Here is a 25029-nt window from a genome sequence, read left to right as displayed (position 1 = left end):
CTAAGTCAAATAAGCCGATCTTAGTAATGACAGTTTTGTTTCATACTCTAGGATTATGAAGTTCTAATAAACAATTTTCTCCAATAATCATTCCTAAAGGTTTGTAATACATCAAATTGTATCAAAATCCGTTCAGCGATTTCTGCGTTTACTTCTTGCAAACATTTTCACAAATTTTGGCATTCATAATATTAAGCAAGATTTTTTTTATTATTTAACAAAAGGCATAATACAGAATACAAACATTATTAACAATACTTTAGCACTAAATTACATTAAGACGAGATTATCTTCTTTAAACCTATGCCCTAATTCTCTCATATGAGATCATGATAAGCTCTGTGTACTGTCTACAATAATTGCACTTCTGCTCACCCCCAACAGGTGTGAAGTAATCATAAACCACATATCAATGATGCAAATTGACCAGTATTTCAATTTTTGCATGTACAAGTTTGCCGTTTCAAAAGGCAATGTTGCAACAAGATTAAATCTGGTAACGAGTTACTAGTTATGAAATCGAAAGGCAAAGATTCGTTTCAAGTGGTAATTAGCGAATGGTATTCTTTGGTCCTTGAGTTTTTGGGGTACTAGAATAGGATAGGGAGACTGCGCGGTATGGCAGCGCCCTGAGGTCCTGGGTTCAAATCCTGGGTTATATGATATTTGAGTTTTAATGCTCAGTATCAGCCTGGAGTCTGGAATATGTGCGCGATATGGCGATAGACTTGCGTCCCTATCACATCATGGGACGGAACACATTTGGCGAAAAGTGAGTGTCCTGGTTGCGCCGCTTCATACTGCTTCGGAGATAAATGCGTGATGTGTGTGTGGATAGGATATATCCCGGTTTGAAGCAGGAATTTTGTTGTTTATAGTAAAGCGCCGTCTAACCTCTTGTCAATTATTATTTCCAATTCCTCCCTATTTCTGTATTTAATTTCGTTGTGGGATAAAGACTGAAAACAGATAAGTGTTCCCTAAGACTCGGCGTTCACCACTGGGTATTATAAAATACGTGCCACTGCTGATCCTAGCTTACAGGAGTTGTAGTGGGGTGTGAGGGCGGTATAGTCTTTACCTCTGCATCTCTTGAAGGTTGATTGATGGAGAATGCGTCTGGCATCAAATACAACAATTTCCCGGGACAGGATATTTGTATCAGCCAAACCAATCCCCTAGTAGCACACGTAAGTGTAGCGTTCCAGGGTCACTCTGTGTTATAGTTCCATATAGGCTTAATTGTGTCGACTAGGGGTAATCATTTCTCGTCAGGAAACTATCTGGACCCTACCTTACAACCAGGTGCAGAGGGGTCCCTTGGCGAGCCAAATATATACAAAAAAATACAGTCAGGGGGCCCTATTTCGTCTACGAAGGCGAATCCGTCCTTTTGCAATTACAGGCAATCTAATGGAAGGACAGTTTTGATAGCTGATTAGGAGAAATAGTCAAAAAAAATCCTTTTTATCTATACGATTCCTAAAGCTGTCCTTCGATTAGAACGCCTTTAATCGCAAAAAGACGGAGTCGCTCCCGTTGTCCAAATAGGACCCATGACCTTAATATGTGGTGCCATATATGAACCTTTACGAGACGAATAAATTAAAAATAATTTAACAATTTTAAACCATTACCATAGATTTATAATTTTAAGTAATTAATAATTCAAGCTTTACTAGACAATACGTAAATTAAAAGTATTTATATAATTTTTAGAGCATGGCCGTACTTTTTAAATATGTATTTAATAATTCCATATTGTTCTGTAAAACAATTACTGATTTAACAGCTCGACAAAACTACAAACCGCCACGAAATTCCAAGACAACACTTTCTCAAATCGTCATGGTGATTAACCGCATAGTTTTTTTACGTCCGGGCCCATTGTTTACGCTGTACATGTGCCAACCATTCTTTGTTTATGGAAACGTCTTGCTTTGGGTCTTGTTCTTGCGTTGTTTTAGACTCGTTTTTGCTAGTCTCTGCTTACATCGTGGCTAGAGTGATTAGTAGGATTACGCATTTTATGATTAGATTTTGATTTTGAGAAGTAATGTTAGTTCCGACGATAATTTGTATTCAATTTCAAAAATATTAAAGATTCTGATACATATTGCTAGGGCTTTAAAGGTTCTTTCTATAGGTCTTATATAAAATCTTCCTGATCAGAAAGGAGCTACAAAATTTGAAGGTAATCTATTTTAAATTTTATTTATCCATATCGAATCATTCGTCCCATGATAGTATGTTGCGTCAACGCAGATGGTAATAGGGTAGCACAAAATATCCCATGAATTTCCTGACACCCCGACAGCACGTGGTACTTTAGACATACAAACTTCTAGCTTGCGAACTGAGCATTAAATATGCATTCAGTTTGCAACTGCAAGACAACATTGTAATTTTTTTTGATTTTGCGCTAACTGCATTTCTATACAGTTACTGTATATTATATCTGGGCCACTGTCTTATGCTTCTGAATGAGACGAGCAACTCGACGACTGCCTTGGTGACTTAGTTGAACAGCATACGGGGCACGGTTCGGTCCCAGGTTCCAACCCCAGGTCGGGCAAAGTGATATTTAGGTTTTTCTGCTCAGTCTGGAATTTATGCCCGATATGGCGATAGGCTTGCTATCACATCATGGGACGTAATCATAGCAAAAAATTGTCATACTAATTGAGCATATATCTATCGGAATCAAAGGCGTGAGTGTTTAGGGAGTTTTTAAGCATTCTAAAAATTATAAACCACGCCAATGCAGACGACAGCTCCATCTAGTAATCTAGATAATTATGTAGAAGAAAGTACTTCAACACCACCGCGTTCCGCTATTATCCAATCTTGCGGTTTTCTCGGAAGGAAGGATGCTAGCAATTACCTCGCATCCTCTTGCAACACTGTTTGGAATGCGCTTCGATTAAACTCACGTGTTAGGTTGGGTTGGACGGTAAGATATACAAATTGTTTATAAAATACTAGCTTTTGCTCGCGGCTTCGCCCGCGTAGAGGAGTTTTCCGGGATAAAAGTCCCGCTACATATTTCCCCGGGATAGTAGCTTATAACCTTCCCAGGGTGTTATACTATCTCCATACCAAATTTCGTTTTGTTATACCACGTTTTATGTCACGTCCCGTTCCCGTGGGAACGGAATAAAAAGTATCCTATGTCCGTCTCCTGGTTCTAAGCTACCTCTCCACCAATTTTCAGCGAAATCGGTTCATCCGTTCTTGAGTTATAAATAGTTTAACTAACACCACTTTCTTTTATATATATATATTTGCAAATCTATCATATGTCTCAATTAGAGAGAACAATCACTCGTCTAATACTTGCGATTTGAACACAATAGCAAGGTTGTCATTGCCCGCGTTGATGGCGACAGTTGAAGTCGTCTCAAAAAACTTGCCGCAAGAAACTCGCTCCGATAATTTTGGTTTATACTCATAAGTGCGAAAGTGTGTGAATACGTTTGTGGGAAGTAAACGTCAAAACTGCTAAATGGATTTAGATGAATTTTGGTACACAGATATACCATGCACTGGACCAACATATAGGCGGTTTTTTATCCTGGAAAAGTACTCATTGGGACTTGTGAAAAGGCCTAACAAGAATGCGGACCCGTGAACGATACCTAGTCAATCATAAATAGGACTACAATGTAAAATCATCTTGCTAATATTACTTGGGTTTTTACATGAAGGAAAATAAGCAATAAATATGCAATGAGTATTTTTAGTATAGATAATAATCTTAAATTTAGACTTTATGTTCAATACGCTCAGCGTGCAATATTACTGATATTATAGCATAACCAATCTTCAAATAAAACTGTGAAAATCGATTATAAACTCGAATCAAGCGTCAATATAGTCGGTTATAAATTGTTTGTAACCCAGGCGGAAATCATCATTTATTGGTTTAAATTAGCTATAAAATGTTTCGTATTGCGTGTTATAAGGGATTAACATGAGCAAATACGTAAACATTTATAAATAATAGCAGGAAAATTACCCAACGAATAATTACATATACTTACAGTTATTTAAATCAAAACTAAAATAATAAAATATTGAACGAATAAATATATAATTAATTTTAAAAATAGAACATGATCAACGATAAAATAGAACGAATAAATAATTCGAAATTTAAAAATGCGTACAAATTCGACCTGGCCGTTAAATGAACACGTGCAAAAATGCAATGATAATTAAAAATACAACAATAAATCCTCTTTAACATTATGAGTTTATTGTCTATTGGATTTTATGGCTGTCGGTAGTCGGACAATTGGGTCGAGTCGATTGTTACTGATGGAGTGAAAGTATGAGATCGTAAACTAAATAACAGTTATTCGTAAAATTGACTCGCCGACATTGTTATGCACCTGGCCTTATGGCTTAACATAATCCTTTGCTTTGTTGCAATGCCTTGTATTTTATTGGGGATCAGCATAATGGGTAGACTTAAGTAACACTTTCAATACAATTTAAAACAATGGCGATTAACTGAGAAGTAAAACCTCCAGTCAGGTACTATGGTTGTAGTAATTTGATTTTATCGTACAACACTACTATATTGATATTGAATATTATAATACCTTTTGAAATTGTTCATATGTTTTTGGAATACGTTCGCAGAAACAGCTATAGGCATTTTTTAGCAACAGATTATATTATTATTTTTTTATCTCGGGAAATTATACTGGAGCTTTTATTCTGCAAAGGCCTTTGAAGCAGGAGTCGTGTACTGCCCTTTACACTATTTTCATCATCTCCATCCATCTCAATCTCTGGTAGACATCGCCTCAAGCGATAAGACCGCCATTTGTGCCACCGATGTTTTAATTATTTGTATACATATTTGTTTTTACATATTTATGGTGTACAATAAAGTTTTAAATAGATCATAAAAACTATGTAGTATATTGTCACAATCATCTTCGATTTTTTGTTAAGAAATGTATATGATAAGGAAATACCAAAAAAAACACAAATCCTTTTCACTTCCCAACACACACTGATAAAGAATCCGAGTACCATGATTCAACTATTTCCTATAACTCATTAATAACCGGAACCATTCCAACACATCAAAACTCTTCAGACGCCACATATCAATACCTAATGGCAGAAAAAGTTTTATCAACAAGTTTCCTCTTTGATGTTCTGTTCAACAAGCTTCAACTTATATCGAGCGGAAATCGTTAGTGAAAAGAAAGAATATTTTTCTCTGTATATTTTGATGTGATTAACCTATTTTTTTCTAATATGATGTGTGTATTCTTAGTGAATTATCTCTTGCTTTAACGGTGAAGGAAAACATCGTGAGGACACCTGCATATCTGAGAAATTCTCTATAGGAATTTTGAGGGTGTGTGAAGTCTACCAATCCGTACTAGGCCAGTGTGGTCTAAGGCCTAATCCCTCTAAGTATGAAAGGCCCGTGTCCAGCAGTGGGACAGTATATAATACAGCGTTGATATTATTATTAAATATTATATTGCGAAAGCTTAACAACTATTTTTTTAAAGTTTAAATAACTGAACAGTATCTGTGTCACACTGGAAATTATTAGTTGTAGAAACTCATAATCCAAGTATTATACTCATTCAAATGTCCCTCAAACTTATAAACAATGCTCGAAGAGCTCACCCTTTTGCTTAGTGGCAAAACTTATCGACCGCCGTACACAAGGTGTTAAAACGACAGTGTGTCACATTCCAGGATCAGCCTGTGTAAACCCGGTTCCAACAGGCCGGCATAATTGTGTCGACTGCTGAGTGGAAATCATCTCTCATCAGTTAACACTCTATTGGACTTCACTCCACTTACCATCATGTGCAGTAGCGTCACATAGCCAAAGGTCACTAGTAACAATCTATATACCCATAGCCCCATCTCAATCGCATATGATATTCATCAATAAACGTATCACGATCTCAAATGATGAACGATTCTTACGTTCTGCTCCTAGTATCTGATAAAGAAGCAATATATATCTCATCTTATTGCCAATGACATGTCAATGTAACCTTTATCTAATCTGTGAGACCTTCGGAAGATTCTGAATATTCTTCACGCAATATAGGATAGCGCCGTGTTTAAATTTGTTAAAATATAGGTAACATTAGTAAATTAGTATAGTATTTTACCTGCCTAATATATTAAGAATAAATTCAAAATACCACACGTAGCATAAATATAAAAAAATCAGGAAACCTATACTAATATTATATAACTGAAGAGTGCTTGTTTCAACGCGCTAATCTCTACTAAACCAATTTTGAAAAATATTTCACTATACTACTGGCCTCCATTTTATCCCGGAACACCTTTTTATACGAGCAACAAGAAAAATCTAATAATTCAATAAATATCGTAATATTAACGCAATATTTCAAAAAATAATCTATCTAAACCTGTAAAAAAAAACACATGACGTATCAAATACTCACTGCGCCCAATAATCCTCCCAATTCTTCTCCCGAGTAGATCCATAACCCCTTGGAAGGGTAGCGGTCCTCGCCCTCCCATTCAGCGATGCTGTCGACCCTCGCTTATCAGGCAGACTCATCACCGACAGCCTCTGCACCGGCTCCGACCTGAACGACTGGAAGGAGCCTTGGAGACTCTCGTCTGACTTCAGACTGGACTGCGAACCTCTCAAATGCCCGTTAATATTAGGCTGACTGTATTCATTCCTATCCTCCTCCAGATGTAAAGAATTGCTTGATATATAGTCAGGTTTCGGCGGCTTGCCCCGATACCCATCTATTCTATTGAACGATGAAGTCCGTTTGACCATCCGTGGCGATTCTTGCACGTTGGTTATCGAGGGCATCCTCGCCTCCTTCTCCATGTCTATCTCCTGTTCCAGCTGCGTTTGCACGTTGGCCAGCATCTCCTCCAAGTCCCCCAGGTCAGGATCGATGTTTAGTTTTGAACGTCTCATTTTTGGAATGTTTTTATCACAGATTCGTTGCTGTATCACTGTTAGGCTCTTTGCACTGTTACAACTTCGTACGTAGAAATTAACACTGCATTTACCTTAAATCACTTCCGAAACATATTGTTTAGATTCACTTTTTTCTAGAATCAAAAAACGATTACGGATTGGCGCGCGGGGACGTGCGCTCGCTCTCGCGGGCGCTTACCGACTGAAGGCTAAACTGAGTTATCAATGTGGGCTGCGTACGCGCATCTTTGTCGCGTGCGACCATACTTTCTGATTTATGTGAGATTTCGTAAATTATACCTTGGTTGTTTTATGATCTATATTAGACGATGTGGTATATTGGGCAATGGTAATACTTTACTGGATAATTAATATAAATTTGTCAAATCGATATACTTAGTTTATTATTACATTTTTAGCTTATACATATCACTTTATATTTTATACATATAGACTGCCTCGATGGCGTAGTTGTATTTAATGCGCGGTAAGACTACTATTCTGAGGTCCCAGTTTCAAATCCTAATAATAAAATAAGTACTATTAACATTAGCTGTTTTATAAGATAAATGATAAATAATATTTACTTAAAACTTGAGAACAGGCCCTAAGTTAGGGTTTCGAGTGTCTAAAGCGCTCATTCGAAAGTCTGGTGTGTTTCTATGAGCAGGCCCTGCCAGGCTAACAAACGTAGGTTAAAAAAAAGTCTAAGTGATCTTTTTTATACGTGCAGCCTTTATCCATACTTCTTGAAACATATACTCCCTTATTTATAGACGTTTTTTATGTAAGGACGGAGTATTGCTGTGATAACAAATCGTGTTTCTCAGTGCTGACGGCATGACAGCCTTTGCAGTGCGTAGACATAGGGCCGTTGTGATTGGCTGATATTAAGATACAACTTGAACTAGTTGGCTGTCAGATAAAAAAAGTTGAACAAATAGCAAGCTGTCAAACAAATAAAGCTGAGAAACAGACTTGTTATCACAGCAATGCTCTATCCTTAGATAAATAATGTCTATGAATAAGGGGGTAAGTGTTTTTTTTTTATACGTGCAGTCTTTATCCATACTTCTTGAAACATATAGTCTTATTCATATATAGCTCTATTGAATTCCATTTATATCATTTTCCGATATAAGTTTATAAAAAATTCTAGTCTCATTAAAAATATTTCCTCCGACGCGCTGTTTATAATTAATGCGGTGAAATGTTAATTATTTTTATATTAATTACGCGGCGGAAATGGGAATTTATGATTGGTTTTAAATTAGGTCAGGTTGGCTGTAAACTAATGGTTCTAAGAATATTTTATTAAATACGTATTTTAAAGGGATTTAAAACTTAATAGGTATAGTGAAAAAGCTATAATAAACTAGCTGACCCGACAGACGTTGTCCCGTCTTAACTATGAATTTGCAGCGCGCATTCTGTCAATCGCTGAAATTAACTTTTCTTAAATTTTCTAACGTTCCGCTCAACTTCCTTAATTTTTTCTTTCATAAAATCCTTCTCCTGACAATAACAAACACAAAAAAAAATTAGTGAAAACGGTCTAGCCGTTCACGCGTGATGGCGTGACCAAGGGAAATATGGATTCATTTTTATATATATAGATTTGAGGAAACTATTACTTTGTTATCCTTTTACGCTTAATATAATTTATCCTAGCATAATTTGTATGTATTTAGTGAGTAAAATAAGTGAATGTTGTGACTATAACATGTACTTAGACTTAGTTTTTCTTATAAAACTTTCCAGATTAAATCCTTTGGACAGCGATCAGAAACCAAACCTATTATCACAAACCCTTCAGAGTATGTCGCTAATATTTTCTCTATACTTAGTCCTCCTTATTCATAGACGTTTTTTATCTAAGGACGGAGTAAAGCTGTGATAACAAGTCTTGTTATCACAGCTTTACTCCGTCCTTAGATAAAAAACGTCAATGAATAAGGGGCAGTGACTCCACTGCACCTGATGGTATGTGGATTGGGATCCAATAGAATGTCGATTGCTTACTTTAGCTTTATATACGTCTAGATACCACAGGCCACAACACAGCCCTTTCATTGAAATCAGTAAAGATCTAGAACGCTTCAAAAGATCTACGCCCCTTGTATGCTTATTTATAATTACGTTTTCAAATAACTTTTTGATCATTATCTATCCAGTGACTTATATGCCAGTTCTGTAAGTAACATGTACCGTTAACTTACATTAATCACATAATTTAACTTGTCATAATAATTAGCGCATACTGACAAATGTAATTACCGCATTCAAAGAACTACATTTAATTGATACGTAACGAACGCAACATCTTTTTAAGTAATTACTCGTTCAAAAGATAGTCATTTTGTAATTAATATTTTACTATTGAGCAATTTGTGTTAATTATTTTTATAAACATTTCTGGGTAGAGTATAATTAGTGTTAAAAGGATATGGTTTACTTGGATTCCTTTAAAGAATTAACATTCATTAAATTTGTTTAATGTTCCCTCTATTCAAGTAATAAGTGTGCATTTATTTGAAAAGTTATTTAATTATTGTGTTCACTATTTTTTTAAATAGTAACCATTGACTTATATTCTATAGATAGACACGAACGTTATATAAACTATTAGTTCAAAATCTGAAGTTAGAACTAAAGGTCGCTGCAGCGCTAAAACAGCAATCGTTGTCTAATCAACATTTTAAAAGCAGGCAGTGTTAGAGCGCTTTATTTATTATTTCATTGTCTGACAACATTGACACCATACTAAAGTCAGTTTGAATGGATTGCAGTTCAATTCAGTAGAACACAGTGAATGTTCGAAACGGCAAATCTAGTACGTAGTACATACATACATATCGATGATAGAAACCGGAATTATGTTGAGTCTTAAATGTATGCAGCCTATGGGCTAAAATGACTTTGTCGTCAGCGACTATTTCGCCTAATATAACTATGGATACACACAATTACGTCTTAAAAGTATGATGGTAAGCAGCGGATGCGCCAAAATAGTCCTTAAATGTCCTCAAACATATGTACAATGCTCAGCCGCAGGAAACATCAAAAGAAATTCCCTAAATATTTAACAATCGTAGTACATTAAAAACGGGTTTGAACCAATACTACGTGGTTTGCAGCGGCGCATAATAAACACAGGATCTACTGTCGCCGTTAGCGTCCTGTTTAGCTATTGATAGAGATGGTTATACATGTTTAACCAACTCGGTTCCTACAGCTAATTCAATACTGTTGATATTTATTTATTTGTAACTAGCTGACCCGACAGACGTTGTACCGTCTTAACTATGAATTTGCAGCGCGCATTCTGTCAATCGCTGACAGTTATTTCAAACAATTTACTGTTATATAAAATTAATAGTTTCGTTAAGTTTTCTTAAATTTTCTCTGATTTTCCCTGCAATTTTTTCTTTCATAAGAACCTTCTCCTGACAATAACAAACACAACAAAAAAAACTGAAATCGGTCCAGCCGTTAACGCGTGATGGCGTGACCAAGGGAAATAGGGATTCATTTTTATATATATAGATAAGGTACACCAACAGCACTACATATTACATCAATCAATATTAAAAAATAAATAAGGTACAGCATTTGATATATTGTGTACTACTAATACGTGAACACAATATTATACACGGATACATCTCACGAACGGACTGTTTTATTAAAATTTACAACTTTGAATTTTAACAGACATTACCATAGAGTTTAAACTAGACTGACATGACGAAGGCAATAAAACATTATGCCACAGACATGTTTAATATTCTTTCAATAAATACATTTATCTATGTTAATCTATGTATACTATTATATATGCTCTATACATTATACTGAAGTTTGTTTTAACACGAAAATCTCAGGTACTACTGGTGCGAATTGAAAAATTCTTTTAGTGTTAGATAGCCCATTTATCAAGGAACTTTATAGGCTATAACACCCTTTCACGCGGATGACGCCAGCAAAAGCTAGTTCGATATAAATAAAATATATTTGCCATAATGAACTCTGGGCCTTTTAACAGACGGCTCAACTCCCATTTGCCACTGATACTGAAATATAGGCAAATATATATTCCTACAAAAATATATCCGCAAACCACCAAATTGGCGGTCACCCTACCGTAGATAACTCAGTCCGCAGATAAAACGCATTTGTGTACACATTAATTTTAACTCCGCAGCGTCCACAACGATTCTAGTGTAATCTCATAGCGGAGTGATCGATCGAACTAAAAACAAAAGCTTTACCTGCCACTACTACCTTATTACCATGGAATAAGAGTGGATTTCCTTTGGCTAGTATGGACGTGGTTTGCAAATTGCCTACTAGCACTGTAACTTTCAACGACTATTTTATTTAGTTGGAATAAAAGCTATTTTACTTTGACTAGTTATAAATTTTGCATGTTGAGGCGAGTTTATTACGGTATCAAAAAGGTTATTTTTCCTTGTTCAGTGTTTGCAGAATTTTGGGATTAAAGACCTTTATGGCATTAGTGTAAGGTTTATTTTAGCATGACAGGTGGTGCGATAATTGGGTCAAATCTTGGAGATAGTGTCAAAATGACCATACGGAATCATTGGTCTTAGTTCAAGTACACTGTGATTACAATTAGCGGGAAGTTTTTAGTAATATTATTTATCTTTTATTGTAACATATTTATGTCCCGGGCAGAGACCTCGTCCTATTTTGTTTTTAAATTTATCATCTTAATATCGACCTAATCTATCTATACATATTATAAAACAAAGTCCCCTTTCCTGTCTGTATGTATGTTATCGATTTTCTCAAAATCTATTAAAAGGATTTTTATGAATTTTGGTATGGAGATAGTTTAAGACCCTGGAAAGATTATAGGCTACTTTCTATTCCGGGAAAATATATAGCGGGACTTTTATTCCAGACAACTCCTATACACGGGCGAAGCCGCGAGCAAAAGCTAGTATACACATACACACACGCGTCTTTTCTCTCCGAAGGGGTAGGCAGAGGCCAAACTGATGCACCGACTTTCTGCCGTGCATATTCCGTCCCATGATGTGATAGGCAAGCTTATCGCCATATCGGGCATGAATTCCAAACCCCGGGCTGACACTAAATACTACTGGTATAACTAGTTCTCTGTACCTTCAGTGCAATGCTTATTGCACCCATCAAGAATTTTGCCATTTCAAGGGTGGACAAAGTACCATATTCAGTAAGATAAATAGTTTTAGACCTATCGCCATCTACTGGAATTCCTTCCTGAATAACACAGAAAAGGTCCCAATATCAGTCTCCCAAATTATTTTATAGCATGACGGTGTCCACACTTGACGGTAAATGGCATACTATTCCATCTGCCTAGAAAATCTCTGAATCGACAAAATCATACCAGTCACGCGTCACGGTGTCCTTTAGTTTAGAATCGGTTGTTTTTGTCCCGCATACCTGTCTTCCTGATACATCTATCATTGCACGCATTCCCGATTTCCGTGCCGTCACACTACGGACGTGTAGCGTTGCCATGGTTCTACAACAATCCCACTTTGTGAACTATATCAGTTAGCGATCATTTTTCATGAGTGGATTGGACAGTTTTATCCAGGACATGTCGTTCATTAAATATTTAACTTGTAAAGCTTTTACAACGCTAAATACTAAATTGTATGACTATTGGATTTTAAGAACAAAATAAGCAAAAGATAATAAGGATTTGTGAGTCGCTTTCTATAGTATAAATTAAATGGATTTCAGTAGCCGACCACCACGCTTTAGTTTAAGGTAAAAATTTACTTGAAACCCTTTGAAAATTCATAATTAAAGTAGCTACCTCTTTAGATTTTAGATTTTGTGGGATAGTTCCATTGTTTTGTATATGGTAATGTAGATATCTTTGATGGGTATCAAGTTAAAATAAAGTTAGTTACTACAATCATTTTATAATGATTTATGTTTACGCCAATATCAGATATTGACATATTTTTTACGGATTTTCTACGTAGATCGGACCGTCAATAGCTTAAAAACTTTTCAAAATCATGTAATGTAAAATGTAGGTAGATATTGTAACTGACTTTTTGGATGACCAACAGCTCAGTCCCCCCGTGACTATGAAGGCTGCAGTCTTCGAAACGTCGGGAGAAAATTATAACATAAAAAAACCGCGATAAAGTCCGATTTTCAATACAATAATTTTCCTATATCTACAAGTCGACGCTAAATCATGACATCATCCGATGCTCAGTTTATCTAATTGTTACATTAATTATACAGCATTTGTTTGCGGTTTGATATGTTTGCGTTGGATTTGCAGTGGCATTGACTCCGATGTTTTGATTCGTTGTAAATCTATTCTAATATATAAAGCTGTTTGTTTGTTTGAACGCGCTAATCTCAGAAACTACTAAACTGATTTTGAAGATTCCTGCACTATAGGCTAATTTTATCCCGGGAAAATATAAAGCTGGACTTTTATTATAGCTAATTAGCTTTTACTCGCGCCTTCGCCCCGCTATGTATTTGTCGGGATATAAATGTCCTTCTCAGGGTCTTACTATCTCCAAATTCACTTAAATATATTCGTTAGTTTTTGAGTATCGATACGCGCCAGGAGACATTGTTTAATATATTTTGTATATTCGTTTATACATTGGAGCATCAATAATTTTAATTATTCCGACACAAATAACATATTAACGGATGTTAATTGAAGTTGAATAATACTATTATGAATTACAAAATTATAGTAAAAAATGCTCTTGCGACGAGGTGATAGAGAGTGAAACCTTTTTTCGGTGTTGCCAGGCGAAAATCTTAGAAAGTAAGCAGCAAAAAAAGGGCAGCAAAAGCGCACAGCCTTCGCGACCGCGCGCGTCAGTGACTTGCGCAGTAACAATATCAATATTCAAATAACTTGATGTATTTTTTAGACCTATTTATCAGTTAGATAACAATACTAAAAAAGCCTTAATCTATTTATAAAAAGGTCTGCTATTGACAAATCGTTAGAACATCAAACATCCACCCGTCCACTAAGAATAAAACAGATTGAGCGGGACATCTTAATTTTTTCTGCTTAGCGTCATAAAACTCAATTGGGTCGCTCGTAATTCTCCAATTGTTTTGTGTTGTTGCTAATTGCGCTGATTTGTTTTACAGTCGCTTATTGTATGTATAGAGCACTAGTTGTTGCTCGCGTCTTCGCCCGCGTGGAAGATTTTCCGGAATAAAAGCAACCTATGCCCTCTCTCTATGACTGCCTCGGTGGCGTAGTCGTACCGCGCATGGTACGACAGCGCTCTGAGGTCCTGGGTTCGAATCCTGGGTCGGGCAAAGTGATATTTGGGTTTTTCTGCTCAGTATCAGCCCAGAGTCTGGAATTTGTGCCCGATATGCGATAGGCTCACCCCCTATCACATCATGGGACGGAACACACTTGGCGAAAAGTGGGTGCCTTGGTTGCACCTCTGCATACCCCTTCGGCGATAAATGGGTGATGTTGTGTGTGTGTGTGTGTGTGTGTATGTATATGCCCTCTCTTACGTTTCAAACTTGCCTTTGCCTAAATAAACAGGTAAAAAACACAACTGTTACAATCAATGATACTGCTTTTGTTGAGAATTGAACGTCACCACTTCCGTATAAATGATTCATCGAAAACGAATCAAAATACTAAAGTAATACGTCATAATATTTCTTGATAACGGAATTGTATTCTTTGAAATCAACTGAGTAAGGTATTTATTTGTGTCATTTAACTGGTGTAAAGCAAAATATTAACGTTTGTAAGTTTGGATGTAGTTTTCGAATTATATCAGTTGCGGAGGGTCCACATAAGCCGATTTCTGCCGGCTTGCCTTTATGGAGAATTTATGTAGAATCTATCATTAGATGCACGTTTCCTCACGATGTTTTCCTTCACCGTTAAAGCAAGCGATTATTCACAAAGAATGCACACATTTTCAAAAGTCAGAGGTGTATTCCCTTAGGTTTTGAACCTACGGACATTCGTCTCACCAGTCCATTCCACACCCAACTAGGCTATCGCCTGTTATATGAAGTAAAGCATCCAGGAATGAGTTGCAACATTATGGTGGCAATCGAAAGCAAATGTGGCGGGCAGTTATCGCGCCACACTTCCGTCATCATTCGTATTCCCGTTATGATAATGGACGGTACAATAAATTAATTATATTCATTTATTATTCTGTCTCTTCAGGGGCCTTATTCTCTATGACAGTGTAAACTCTTAATGAACGTTATCATTGTGAAATTAGCTTGGAATGGTATTCTATATGCCAGTTTCTGTTGTCAAACGCGACGCGACACGTTACCTGCTTGTTATGTACTGTCAAAATAACGTGTGGCATAGAGAATAAGGTCCCAGGCTTTGCATGTTTATACGGGAAAAATAGCCCTGCACCTGGTAAGTAGTTCCAGTATCTACAAACGAGCGATGACTGCACTGGTCGACACTCTTTTTAATGTATTTATCAGAAATGTCGTCTAAAATATAATGACTTTTTTTTAATACATGCAATCATAGTAATACTATAATGCGAAAGTTTGTCAGGATGGATGTATGTTTGTTCCTCTTTCACGAAAAAACTACTCAACGGATTTGAATGAAACTTTACAGTAATATTGGTTATACATCAGGGTAACACATAGGCTACAATTAATAATGATTTTGTGTAATTTGGTAATAATATAACGATACATATCAAGTCGGAAAAAAATATATCCGAAAAACTCCTTCACACGAGCGAAGCCGCGAGCAAAAGCTAGTAATAGATAGTAATAAAGCTTTGAAATTTGGTGAAGAGATTATAGATCTCTTGTACAAGTTATAAGACCCTTCAGTAGCCACTAACCTATGCCTTTCTTACCGTCACATCGTAAAGTTTGGAACATTAAGCCCAACTTCTCTATCCTCATTTCAAGAGATTTGCAATCACAAACTAGATCAAACTTGGTGAAACTCTGAACAATGTGGCGGCCGCACACCGTGGCTGCATGGTATACACAATCAGGAAACGTCACTCAATGATAATAACAATGGATTATTATTTTTCTCATACAACATATGATTGGAATCAATTAGCTTCAGTTAATGGCTTTCGGATATTTCTGGATATTGTCAATTTATTTACAACATTATGATTGCAAAAGAAGGTTGATATTTCTAAAATCAAAAGTAAGTTTATAATATCCGCCAAATATCCGCACTTGACAACCTTACGCTATCCTTTGTTATATCGTTCAAAATAGGCATCAGTACGTGATTCACTCACAATTGCTGCATAGCCTAGGATAATATTTAGACAGCGTCAGTTTACCTACGCCCTACACTAGTAGATATTGTTTTAATACCCATTGTTAATTGGAAGCCGATAGAATCAAAACAGCGAGATTGCCAGCTTCCAGATTAATCTCATATAATCATAGTGGCACAATTAGATATCTACACGGAGTCGAATTGTAATGAATTATACATCATAGCTCCTTTAATACAATTATATTATACAGTTGTTATAAAGCCCCAAAAATACCCCCTGTATCCGACAATATCCGCCGATATCCGACAAAAATCCGCACACGACAGCCCTACGACGGCCGTTTTAATACACGCCGTGGTTAATTGTGGGCCAATGGGGGGCAAGCAGTGAGATTGCCCGCTTCCTGCGAACCACCTAACGCACTTCCCGCGCGTAATTGTTGCTCACCAGTCGTTTTTAGATTACTAGCCGAGGGTTTTTAACCTCTGATGGCGACCAGTTTGCGTGACACTCGGAGATGAGGTTATTAGGCGTGGAGAGAGATCTTGTTATCATGGGCTGCTGTTGATGCTACGCAGAAATACTTTATATGGTTCCCATATTGCGGGATTTATCTTTAGTTTTCCAGTTGTAAGGGACGAATGATTGAAGATACCTATTCAGTGGTAGATTCGTGAAACTTGTAAAATATTTGAATAAAGATAATTTTGAGTTTTGAGTTTGAGTCAGCTTAGTAGGGGAAATACAAACCGTGTTGAAACTCCTTGTTACATGGAATCGGTAATATGAGGCATCAAGTTTTAGTGATAAAACCCTATTTCAACATGAGTAAGTGGATGTAAAAAGCGGCGATAGCCTAGTTGGTTGTGTATCGGCCTGCCGAGACGGATGTCCGCAGGTTCAAATCCCAAGGGCACACACCTCACTTTTCTAAAATTATGTGTTTATTTTTTGTGAATTATCGCGTGCTTTGACGGTGAAGGAAAACATCGTGAGGAAACCTGCATACCTGAGAATTACTCTATAGGAATTTGGAGGGTGTGTGAAGTCTACCAATCCGCACTAGGCCAGCGTGGTGGACTAAAGCCTAATCCTTCTCAGTAGTATAGGAGGCCTATGCCCAGCAGAGGGACAGGGCTGATATTATTTAAATGGATGTAGTCATTTAGGGTATACAATATGACACGTATTAAATTTTTTGTACATCACAATTCTTTTTATCAAAATTGCTGTGATTCGTTACCTAGTTTAAAAAACATATCTAGATTTATAACGGGACTCTAGACCATACAAATAGCAATACTTTCATTTAACAGTAAAGTAAGCATAATGATGGATGATTACAGATCGTAATACGAATACTCAACCCAATCTTAGAATGAAAGTAATCTTACTAATCTGACAGATGCTGTCACGACTAGCAAGTTCTTGCAGCAATATATTGCGCAAAAACCTAGACATATTAATACTAACAGGTATCTATCTATACATATAAAAATGAATCCCTATTTCCCTTGGTCACGCCATCACGCGTGAACGGCTGGACCAATTTCAGTATTTCTTTTTTTGTTGTGTTTGTTATTGTCAGGAGAAGGTTCTTATGAAAGAAAAAATTCAAAATATTGCGTGGAAAATTAGAAAATTTAAGAAAACTTAACGACAATATTCATTTTACATAACTGTCAGTTGTTTGAAATAACTATCAGCGATTGATATAATGTGGGCAGCAAATTTATAGTTAATACAGGACAACGTCTTTCGGGTCAGCTAGTACACTAATATTATAAAGGTGAAAAGTTTGTTTGTTTGAACACGCTAATCAGAGAAACTATTAAACCGTTTTGTTTTTTTTTCGCTAATAGGTAACTACATTACTCCTAAGTGCTATAAGCTATTATCCAGGGGAAATATTTACCTATCCCAGAAAAACCTTTTAACGTAGGCGGAGCCGCAGGCAAAAGCTAGTGTTAAAAATCTATACATTAATGACTTGCCGCAAGTTCTGGAAGCTTCGAAATTTACAGTCAGCTTGCTTTGGTTGTATAGACGGTAAAAATTGCATACTGAAGTCGACTTCTGCAAGTTTTCTTAACTTCGCTTAATATATTGGCTTCATATGCTAGTAGCTTCACCCGTTTGAACCGCCTTTACGGGATAAAATTCCCCTTGACAACTCTTCTGAGATTAAAAAAAACACATTACACCTTTCCTTGAAGTGAAAGGCAAAGGTGCAACCAGGGCACCCACTTTTCGTCAAGTCTTTTCACATGTGAAAGGGGCAAGCCTATTGCCATAGCGGGTTCAAATTCCGAATTCCGGGCTGATACTGTGCACATACATCCAATATCACTCCTCGACCAGAGATTCGAACTGGGGACCTCGGAATGGTGTCGTACCGCGCACGTTATGCAACTACGCCACCGACGCAGTTCAAATGTTTGGATACTTGTTACATTTTGATATTTGTTAAAACAATTACCAGCGGAATGTTTGCCGGCAAACATGACAGCTACATAACATTACGCGTGTCACGGGAATATAGCCTTATTATAAACTACATAATAAGGTTATTTTTCCGTGACACGCGTAATGTCATGTAGCTGTCATGTTTGCCGGCAAACAATCCGCTGGTAAATGGGTTAAATACAGTGACTTTAAAACATATTCTGAAGTTGTCCTAAACACAACGGTATTTTATAGAAAATAAGCATAATGGAATATTCCAAGCAGGCAGATCTGCGAGCATAACTTAGTATTAGTAAAACTAAGTCATAATCAAACTAAAGAACTCAATTCACAAACAAGAAACAACAATTTCCTATACAAAGATTCACTAAAGGAATCCACTACGAAACTGCAATTGTCTCGCGCGTTTTTGCAATAATGGACTCTATTCCGTTGTGATAAAGACTACGAGATTGCGTCACAGATCTATTTGGTGCATTGGTGCGGAACTTGGGTACAAGGAGGAAGCGAAGAGTGGGAAAAAATTAATTGAATTTCTGAAATACATATGTACAAAACTAGCTTCAGTCCCTGACATCGCCCGCCTAAAATAAGTTAATTAAACCCCCATTTACCCACTTAGGGTTCGAATTTCTAAAATATCTTTTTTTATTTTTCGTACCCATCAAACGGCGGACCTTTCCATATACAGAACATGCTGAATATATCGAATGAAATATGGTATAAATATGTATTTTATTCCGCACAGTTATAGTGGAACATTGACTCCGTCACGCCTATCAAGTAAGGAAAGCCACGACTATTACTAAATATGGGAGCTTACACCATTTAAAGCATAGTTTTTCTCTAAACACCATCATGGCTCATGGAACATTAGTATCCGACTGGCTAGTGACCATCTTAGGGCTCCTTCAAAGAAGCCGCGCGGTAAGGTTTTTTCATATTAAAAACGACGCGCGAATGTCAAGCTGCAACTGCTTGGTTAGCGTCAAATTGGAAACACTCTTAGTTATTTTACTATAGAGTCGTTTGTGTTGTGGCATGTATTTACAAGCAGCGCGCCTGCACTGTCCGCGCGGCTAATTTGAAGGAGCCCTTAAACAAAGTGTAAAACCATTATTAAATACTTATATAGTATCATCTCTGCATCACCTAAAGGTTGCCTAGTAGAAAATACCAGCATATATTTCTCTTTCCCGTTTTTATATCTATCCCGTGGTTGTCTGGAAGACATTGCCTAGAGCGATAAGATCGCCATTTGTACATGTGCCTTTTCTCTCTTTTCTAAGTTAATTTATTTTTTCTGCTTTACACAATAAAGAGTATAAATACATAATAAAATACCGTCTCCTTAAGTCCCTTGTACATTGTATAAAGTGTAAATAAATAAATAAAACCCGAGTTAGTGCTCCACGCTAGTTTCACGTTCTGGGATCAGTTTGAGTATATCCAGTTTCGAACAGGGTGTAGACTGGAGTGATCATCTCTCATCATTTGATACTCCATGACACTCTACTAAACATCAGGTGCAGTGGTCACTGACTTGTATAAAAAATATCGTCACGGTACGTCCACCCAATCAAGGTGCGATATCACGTACCATCGAGGATACCTTTTTTAAATAGATTTCTCGAACAAAATGATTTTTGGTTTGAGTGTATTAGGATAGAAAACAAACGATTTCAAAGAATGTCAACCTAGGGCTGCATCCGACTTTTAGGTTGAATCTTAAGGAAGCAATTAAGGTTTGGACTGTGCTTTGAATGACGAAACAAGCTTGCCGTTCGCCTGGTGGTAAGTGATACGGCCGCCCATGAACAGTAGAGACACCATCCAACACCTTGAATTACAAAGTATTGATTGGTATTCCACTGCGCTCGCCATTCGAAGACATAAGATGTTAAGTCTTATTATGTACAGTAGTTACACTGGTCACAATGTTCTTCAAACCGGAACACAACAGTGACTACACACTGCTGCTTGACGGCAGAAACATTACGGCAGTACCTACGCAGGTGGACTATACTATACTCTTTTCAAACTATACCACGAAGGCTGCTTGCAGTTACGCCTCTGCCTACATCTTAAGTCTTTGGGAATAAAAATGTGTTCTTTAAATTCAATAATACCTTATAACTCGTAAGGTCATACTATCTGGTATTTATTTATTACCTAGGCTGTAACTGGAATGGCCTAAACTAACGGAGTAGCGTATCCTAAATCAAGGCACGTTAGAAACTTGTCAGGTTACCTTACACGTATTGACATAACGATAATAAAATTCTAGATCTGACTTTTACAGATCTATGCTACAAAACTATAAATGAAATGAAATTTATTTGAATCTGAATGTTAAACATTATTTAGATTCAGTCTTTTTACCACCAATTTGAAAAGCAGTTTCACCAGAGAACGGGCAAGAAGCTCTCGTGAGAATATGTTCTATTCTAAAGAATAATGATTTCTTATGTTTACACGAATGTTAGACTTTGAAGTAAAGCGGCCTTCATGATCCTCCGTGACCGTTAGGCAAAATGATATTGGGTGTTTCTACTCACTATCAGACCCGACTCTAGAATTTGTCCCAGAAATGGACATAAACACACCCCCTTCACATTATGAGATGGTCCACAAATGTCGAAAGAAGATGGAGATAGTCACGCCCCCTATCACATTATGAGATGGACCACAAATGGCATTCTTGTTGCGTAACTCTTCGTGGATAAACGCATGATATGTTTTTTTTGTGTTGAGAATAGTTAAATACAACGCAACTCTTCAAACTTCCATCAGCCATGACAACTGACTAATTTCATGGTATAACCTATAAATACTCGCCGCCTGTCCAGTTTCTATAATTACTTAACAGATGGTGAAAGGGCCTGCACAACCAGTTACAGTCGACCCATCGTTTTTACTTTCATATTGGACGTGGTCAAATCTTTCACGGGTGTAAAAAGTTATAATTACTTTAAACGTCTACGATTCGGAGTTGTTAACCTATTGGAAGTTGATAAATTCGTCTGTGATTTCGTAACACTTTTTGATATTATTTGTTTGTTACTAAACGCTAAACTTACTAGAACCAAATTGCTGAATCAAGTTACTAGAAATTCATTTTTAGAAAATATAACCTAAACTTAAGACAATGGAAAATAAATTTTATACTTGTAAAATTGTTAATAAAGCTATTATTACGACAATCTTCATATTTTTTATGTGGTCGATCATAAATAAGTAAGCAAACAGTTGATCAAAACCATCATTGTCTGGGAATGTTAAACTCAAATGAAACAGTCGCTTGTAAACAAATAAAAAACTAATTCAAATCCAATATTCTTCAGTTAAAAAAGGCAATCGACAAATTAGTGTCACGCATAAATAACATTTATTTCTCTGTGCGCCATATACGGACGTGCTATCGCCTCGACCGCCAACGCACGAGTGAGTGTGGCAACCTGATTTTTGTAAGTTCAAACTACCTACATGTTTTGAAATGGCGTCGGCGCCTAATGAACAGGTTGGATTTTATGATTCATTGTTGTTTAAGAGCTTTTTAACGGTTTGCATGTTGCATTGCCATTTGCGGCGAACGTGGGCTTTAATACTGTTTGGTTTTTAATGAATGTTTGGTTAATAAAAAGTACAAAAGGATGATAAAACCAATCAAAATTAGTCATCTATTAGCATATCAATACCCTTTATTGCAATTGGTCAATATTCAAGATCTATCGAAGTCGTTTATTGAAATCGTTACTTTTCATAGCTTTAGGTGGATGAGCAGGTGGGTGACCTGATAATTATTAACGCCCATACAGTGAAAAATCAAAGAAATTATATGATCTGCTGAACTAAGGATTGAGAATTAAAAATTACAAGAGGATTTTTGAGCTTCTGGGAATCTTTTTAACCTGTTAGGCCTTATGCTTCTTACAAAACTAACGCCATTTCCAACAGTAGTCTTAATATAATTGACGTCTTATCAATTTTTGATTTTGTACCTAACGTTTCATTCTGTGGTTCTCATGACAGCTTGCTGTTGCGTTTTGTATTAGGATATCCGGAAGCCCCAAATACCCTCACGCTGCCACACCTAATCCTTCCCTGTGTAAGTCTCGTAATTGTAACTTTTCATTAAAACCTATAAGGGCTTGCGAACATTTCCCTTCCTTCTCTCCGTCCCGCCTATTAAGTTCCCACCCCCACTCTTTACTGGTCCGCTGCAACCGCCGGGGATTCCAGATTCCTATTCGCTGGTTTTCCCCGAAGTTGATTGCAGGGACGTCTACTTACAAAAAAGCACACCCCTAAAATAGCCTACATGGCGACAAATCGCTCGCCACAGCATATTATAAATGTTTAAGGGAGGTTACTAAACAGTTAGTGACCTCATAGTTACCGAGCCATGCTCTTAAATATTTAAATACTGACACTATCTCAACACGTCCCTGGATAGGTCAAAAAACCATGAACGTGGGTGTTTCCCGGGTTAATTATAATTATGCCAGCGTGCATAATTGCCCTTCCACGCTTCGATTAAAGGACCCTGAGAGATTGGAACTACGCTGTTTAATTATGAAATGAAAGACCAATGTTTAACTTACGAAACTAGGTTTTGCTTTGATATTCTGAAATTTATGTCCTACTATATTATTTTTCGGCTAAAAAGTATAAGTTAATCAAGGAATTACTTTATCTATGTACCAAATTCATCCCGGAGTTTTAGCGTATTTTTTTTACGTAAGCTATTTAGCTTAATAATCTATCAAAAGCGTACTCTAGGTTTTAAGTAGTGTTTTCAATTGGCACCATAGATTATGTTTTGAATGATTTTCATTTTGTTGAAAGGTAAAGTCGAACGATATATCCTCTGCTTTTTAACAAATTATCCCGAAAAACTGGTTTTAATCCCCATTCAAATAGCCTCGAATAAAATAACATAAAGAAATATTCTAATAAAAGGAGGAGCTCCTCGATTCATGATTGTATTTTCATGGATTACTCTGATAATTGTAAACCGATTTCCACGATTCCTTTTTTATTTAGTAAAGTAAGTCTTCAAAAAGGTCCCATCACAACATATCTTAGCTTTTAATTCCTACTTACGTTACCACCACTAATAATACCTACATCATGTCCACATGATGTTTCCAGCTACGTATCTAGATTTCTACGTAACATTTGCGGCGAGCTAACCGCAGGCCTGACCGTGTCCCTGTGACTGTTTAGAAAGCCGATCGGCTTTGTTTATTTTCAATGTCATCATAATGGTAGAGTAGACTGGGAGGGTCTAGGTTTGATTCTGAGGCTGGTCATAAAGAAGGATCATTGAAATTGAAGGAATTGTGCGTGGTTCAATAGGAAAACAGTTATATATTTAATATTGGAAAATTACACGCTTACAGTTACATATCACAGTGAGTAGAGGAGGGAAGAGGGAGCAGCGCTCCTCGTGACAAAAATGAACAATATATGTATATTATGATGCGTTCATTTAATACTAACGAAATAGACCTTAAAAATACCGATTTTATCGCGATTATTTATATTATATTTTTTCCCGATGTTTCGAAGAGTTCAGCCTTCATGATCACGGGATGGTTTAAATTGTTGGTGATCCGCAAGTGAAAGTTACAATATCTACCTACATTTTACAATCATACAATTTTGAAGAAATATGAACGCAACCTCCTTGTAATGTAATTTATTGTGACTACATAGGTTTCTTCTAAAACAAAAAACTGTACGCTTTGTCTTCTTCCATGCTTCAACTCGTGTAATTTCCTAATAAAAGCTAACTCCGTTTATATACGATAATTTATTATTTTATCAAATTTTGTATTTTTTTTTGCTGTTGACGACCCAATCTACCCCGAATAAGCTCACAGAGTCTTGCCAGATTCAAGAAACCAAAGAAAGTATAACATCCGCGTAAACATAGATCATCAGAATCATTATAAATACCTGTGAAGTGGCAGATTGTGTTGTACGGTGTATATATCAGATTCCGGATATTTTAATATCCATAATTGCATTTTCATGTAAAATCATAAAGATAGTGCCAGCCAGTGACTTGTATTAAAAAGCATACGTAATATAATTGTGAATTCCCCTCTAGCTGTTAAGGTCGAGAGCGCTGTAGTCGAGATAAATAGGTCAATTGCAAATCATGCAAATCAGAAGGTACGGAGATTAAGGGATACATATCGCACCCATTATTACTTCTTCCAATTGAACGACGAAACGAGCAATCAGCTCGTATAATGGTAACCGACACGAATGCTCATATACTGCAACAATACCAGCATTTTTTTA

General features: G+C 36.6%; 1 protein-coding gene across 6 annotated transcripts in view; it reads right to left on the bottom strand.

Annotated features, from left to right (window-relative positions):
* LOC115453285 (protein enabled) overlaps positions 1 to 25029 on the bottom strand; it is a 100967-nt gene that overhangs the window by 21105 nt on the left and 54833 nt on the right. For 2 of the 6 annotated variants that reach the window (XM_037437963.1, XM_037437964.1), the window contains exon 2: positions 6465 to 7098. The exons of 1 other annotated variant lie outside the window; for it this stretch is intronic. In XM_037437963.1, the coding sequence (XP_037293860.1) occupies positions 6465 to 6961 (497 nt within the window). In that variant the 5' untranslated portion in view covers positions 6962 to 7098. Of the gene's footprint in view, positions 1 to 6464; positions 7349 to 25029 lie in introns of those variants that run through there. 3 more of the 6 variants (XM_037437971.1, XM_037437958.1, XM_037437966.1) reach the window with 3 other exon arrangements.

The sequence above is a fragment of the Manduca sexta genome, chromosome 2 (genome assembly GCF_014839805.1).
Source record: "Manduca sexta isolate Smith_Timp_Sample1 chromosome 2, JHU_Msex_v1.0, whole genome shotgun sequence".
Lineage (NCBI taxonomy): Eukaryota > Metazoa > Arthropoda > Insecta > Lepidoptera > Sphingidae > Manduca > Manduca sexta.
This window is presented reverse-complemented; position numbering and strand designations above follow the sequence as displayed.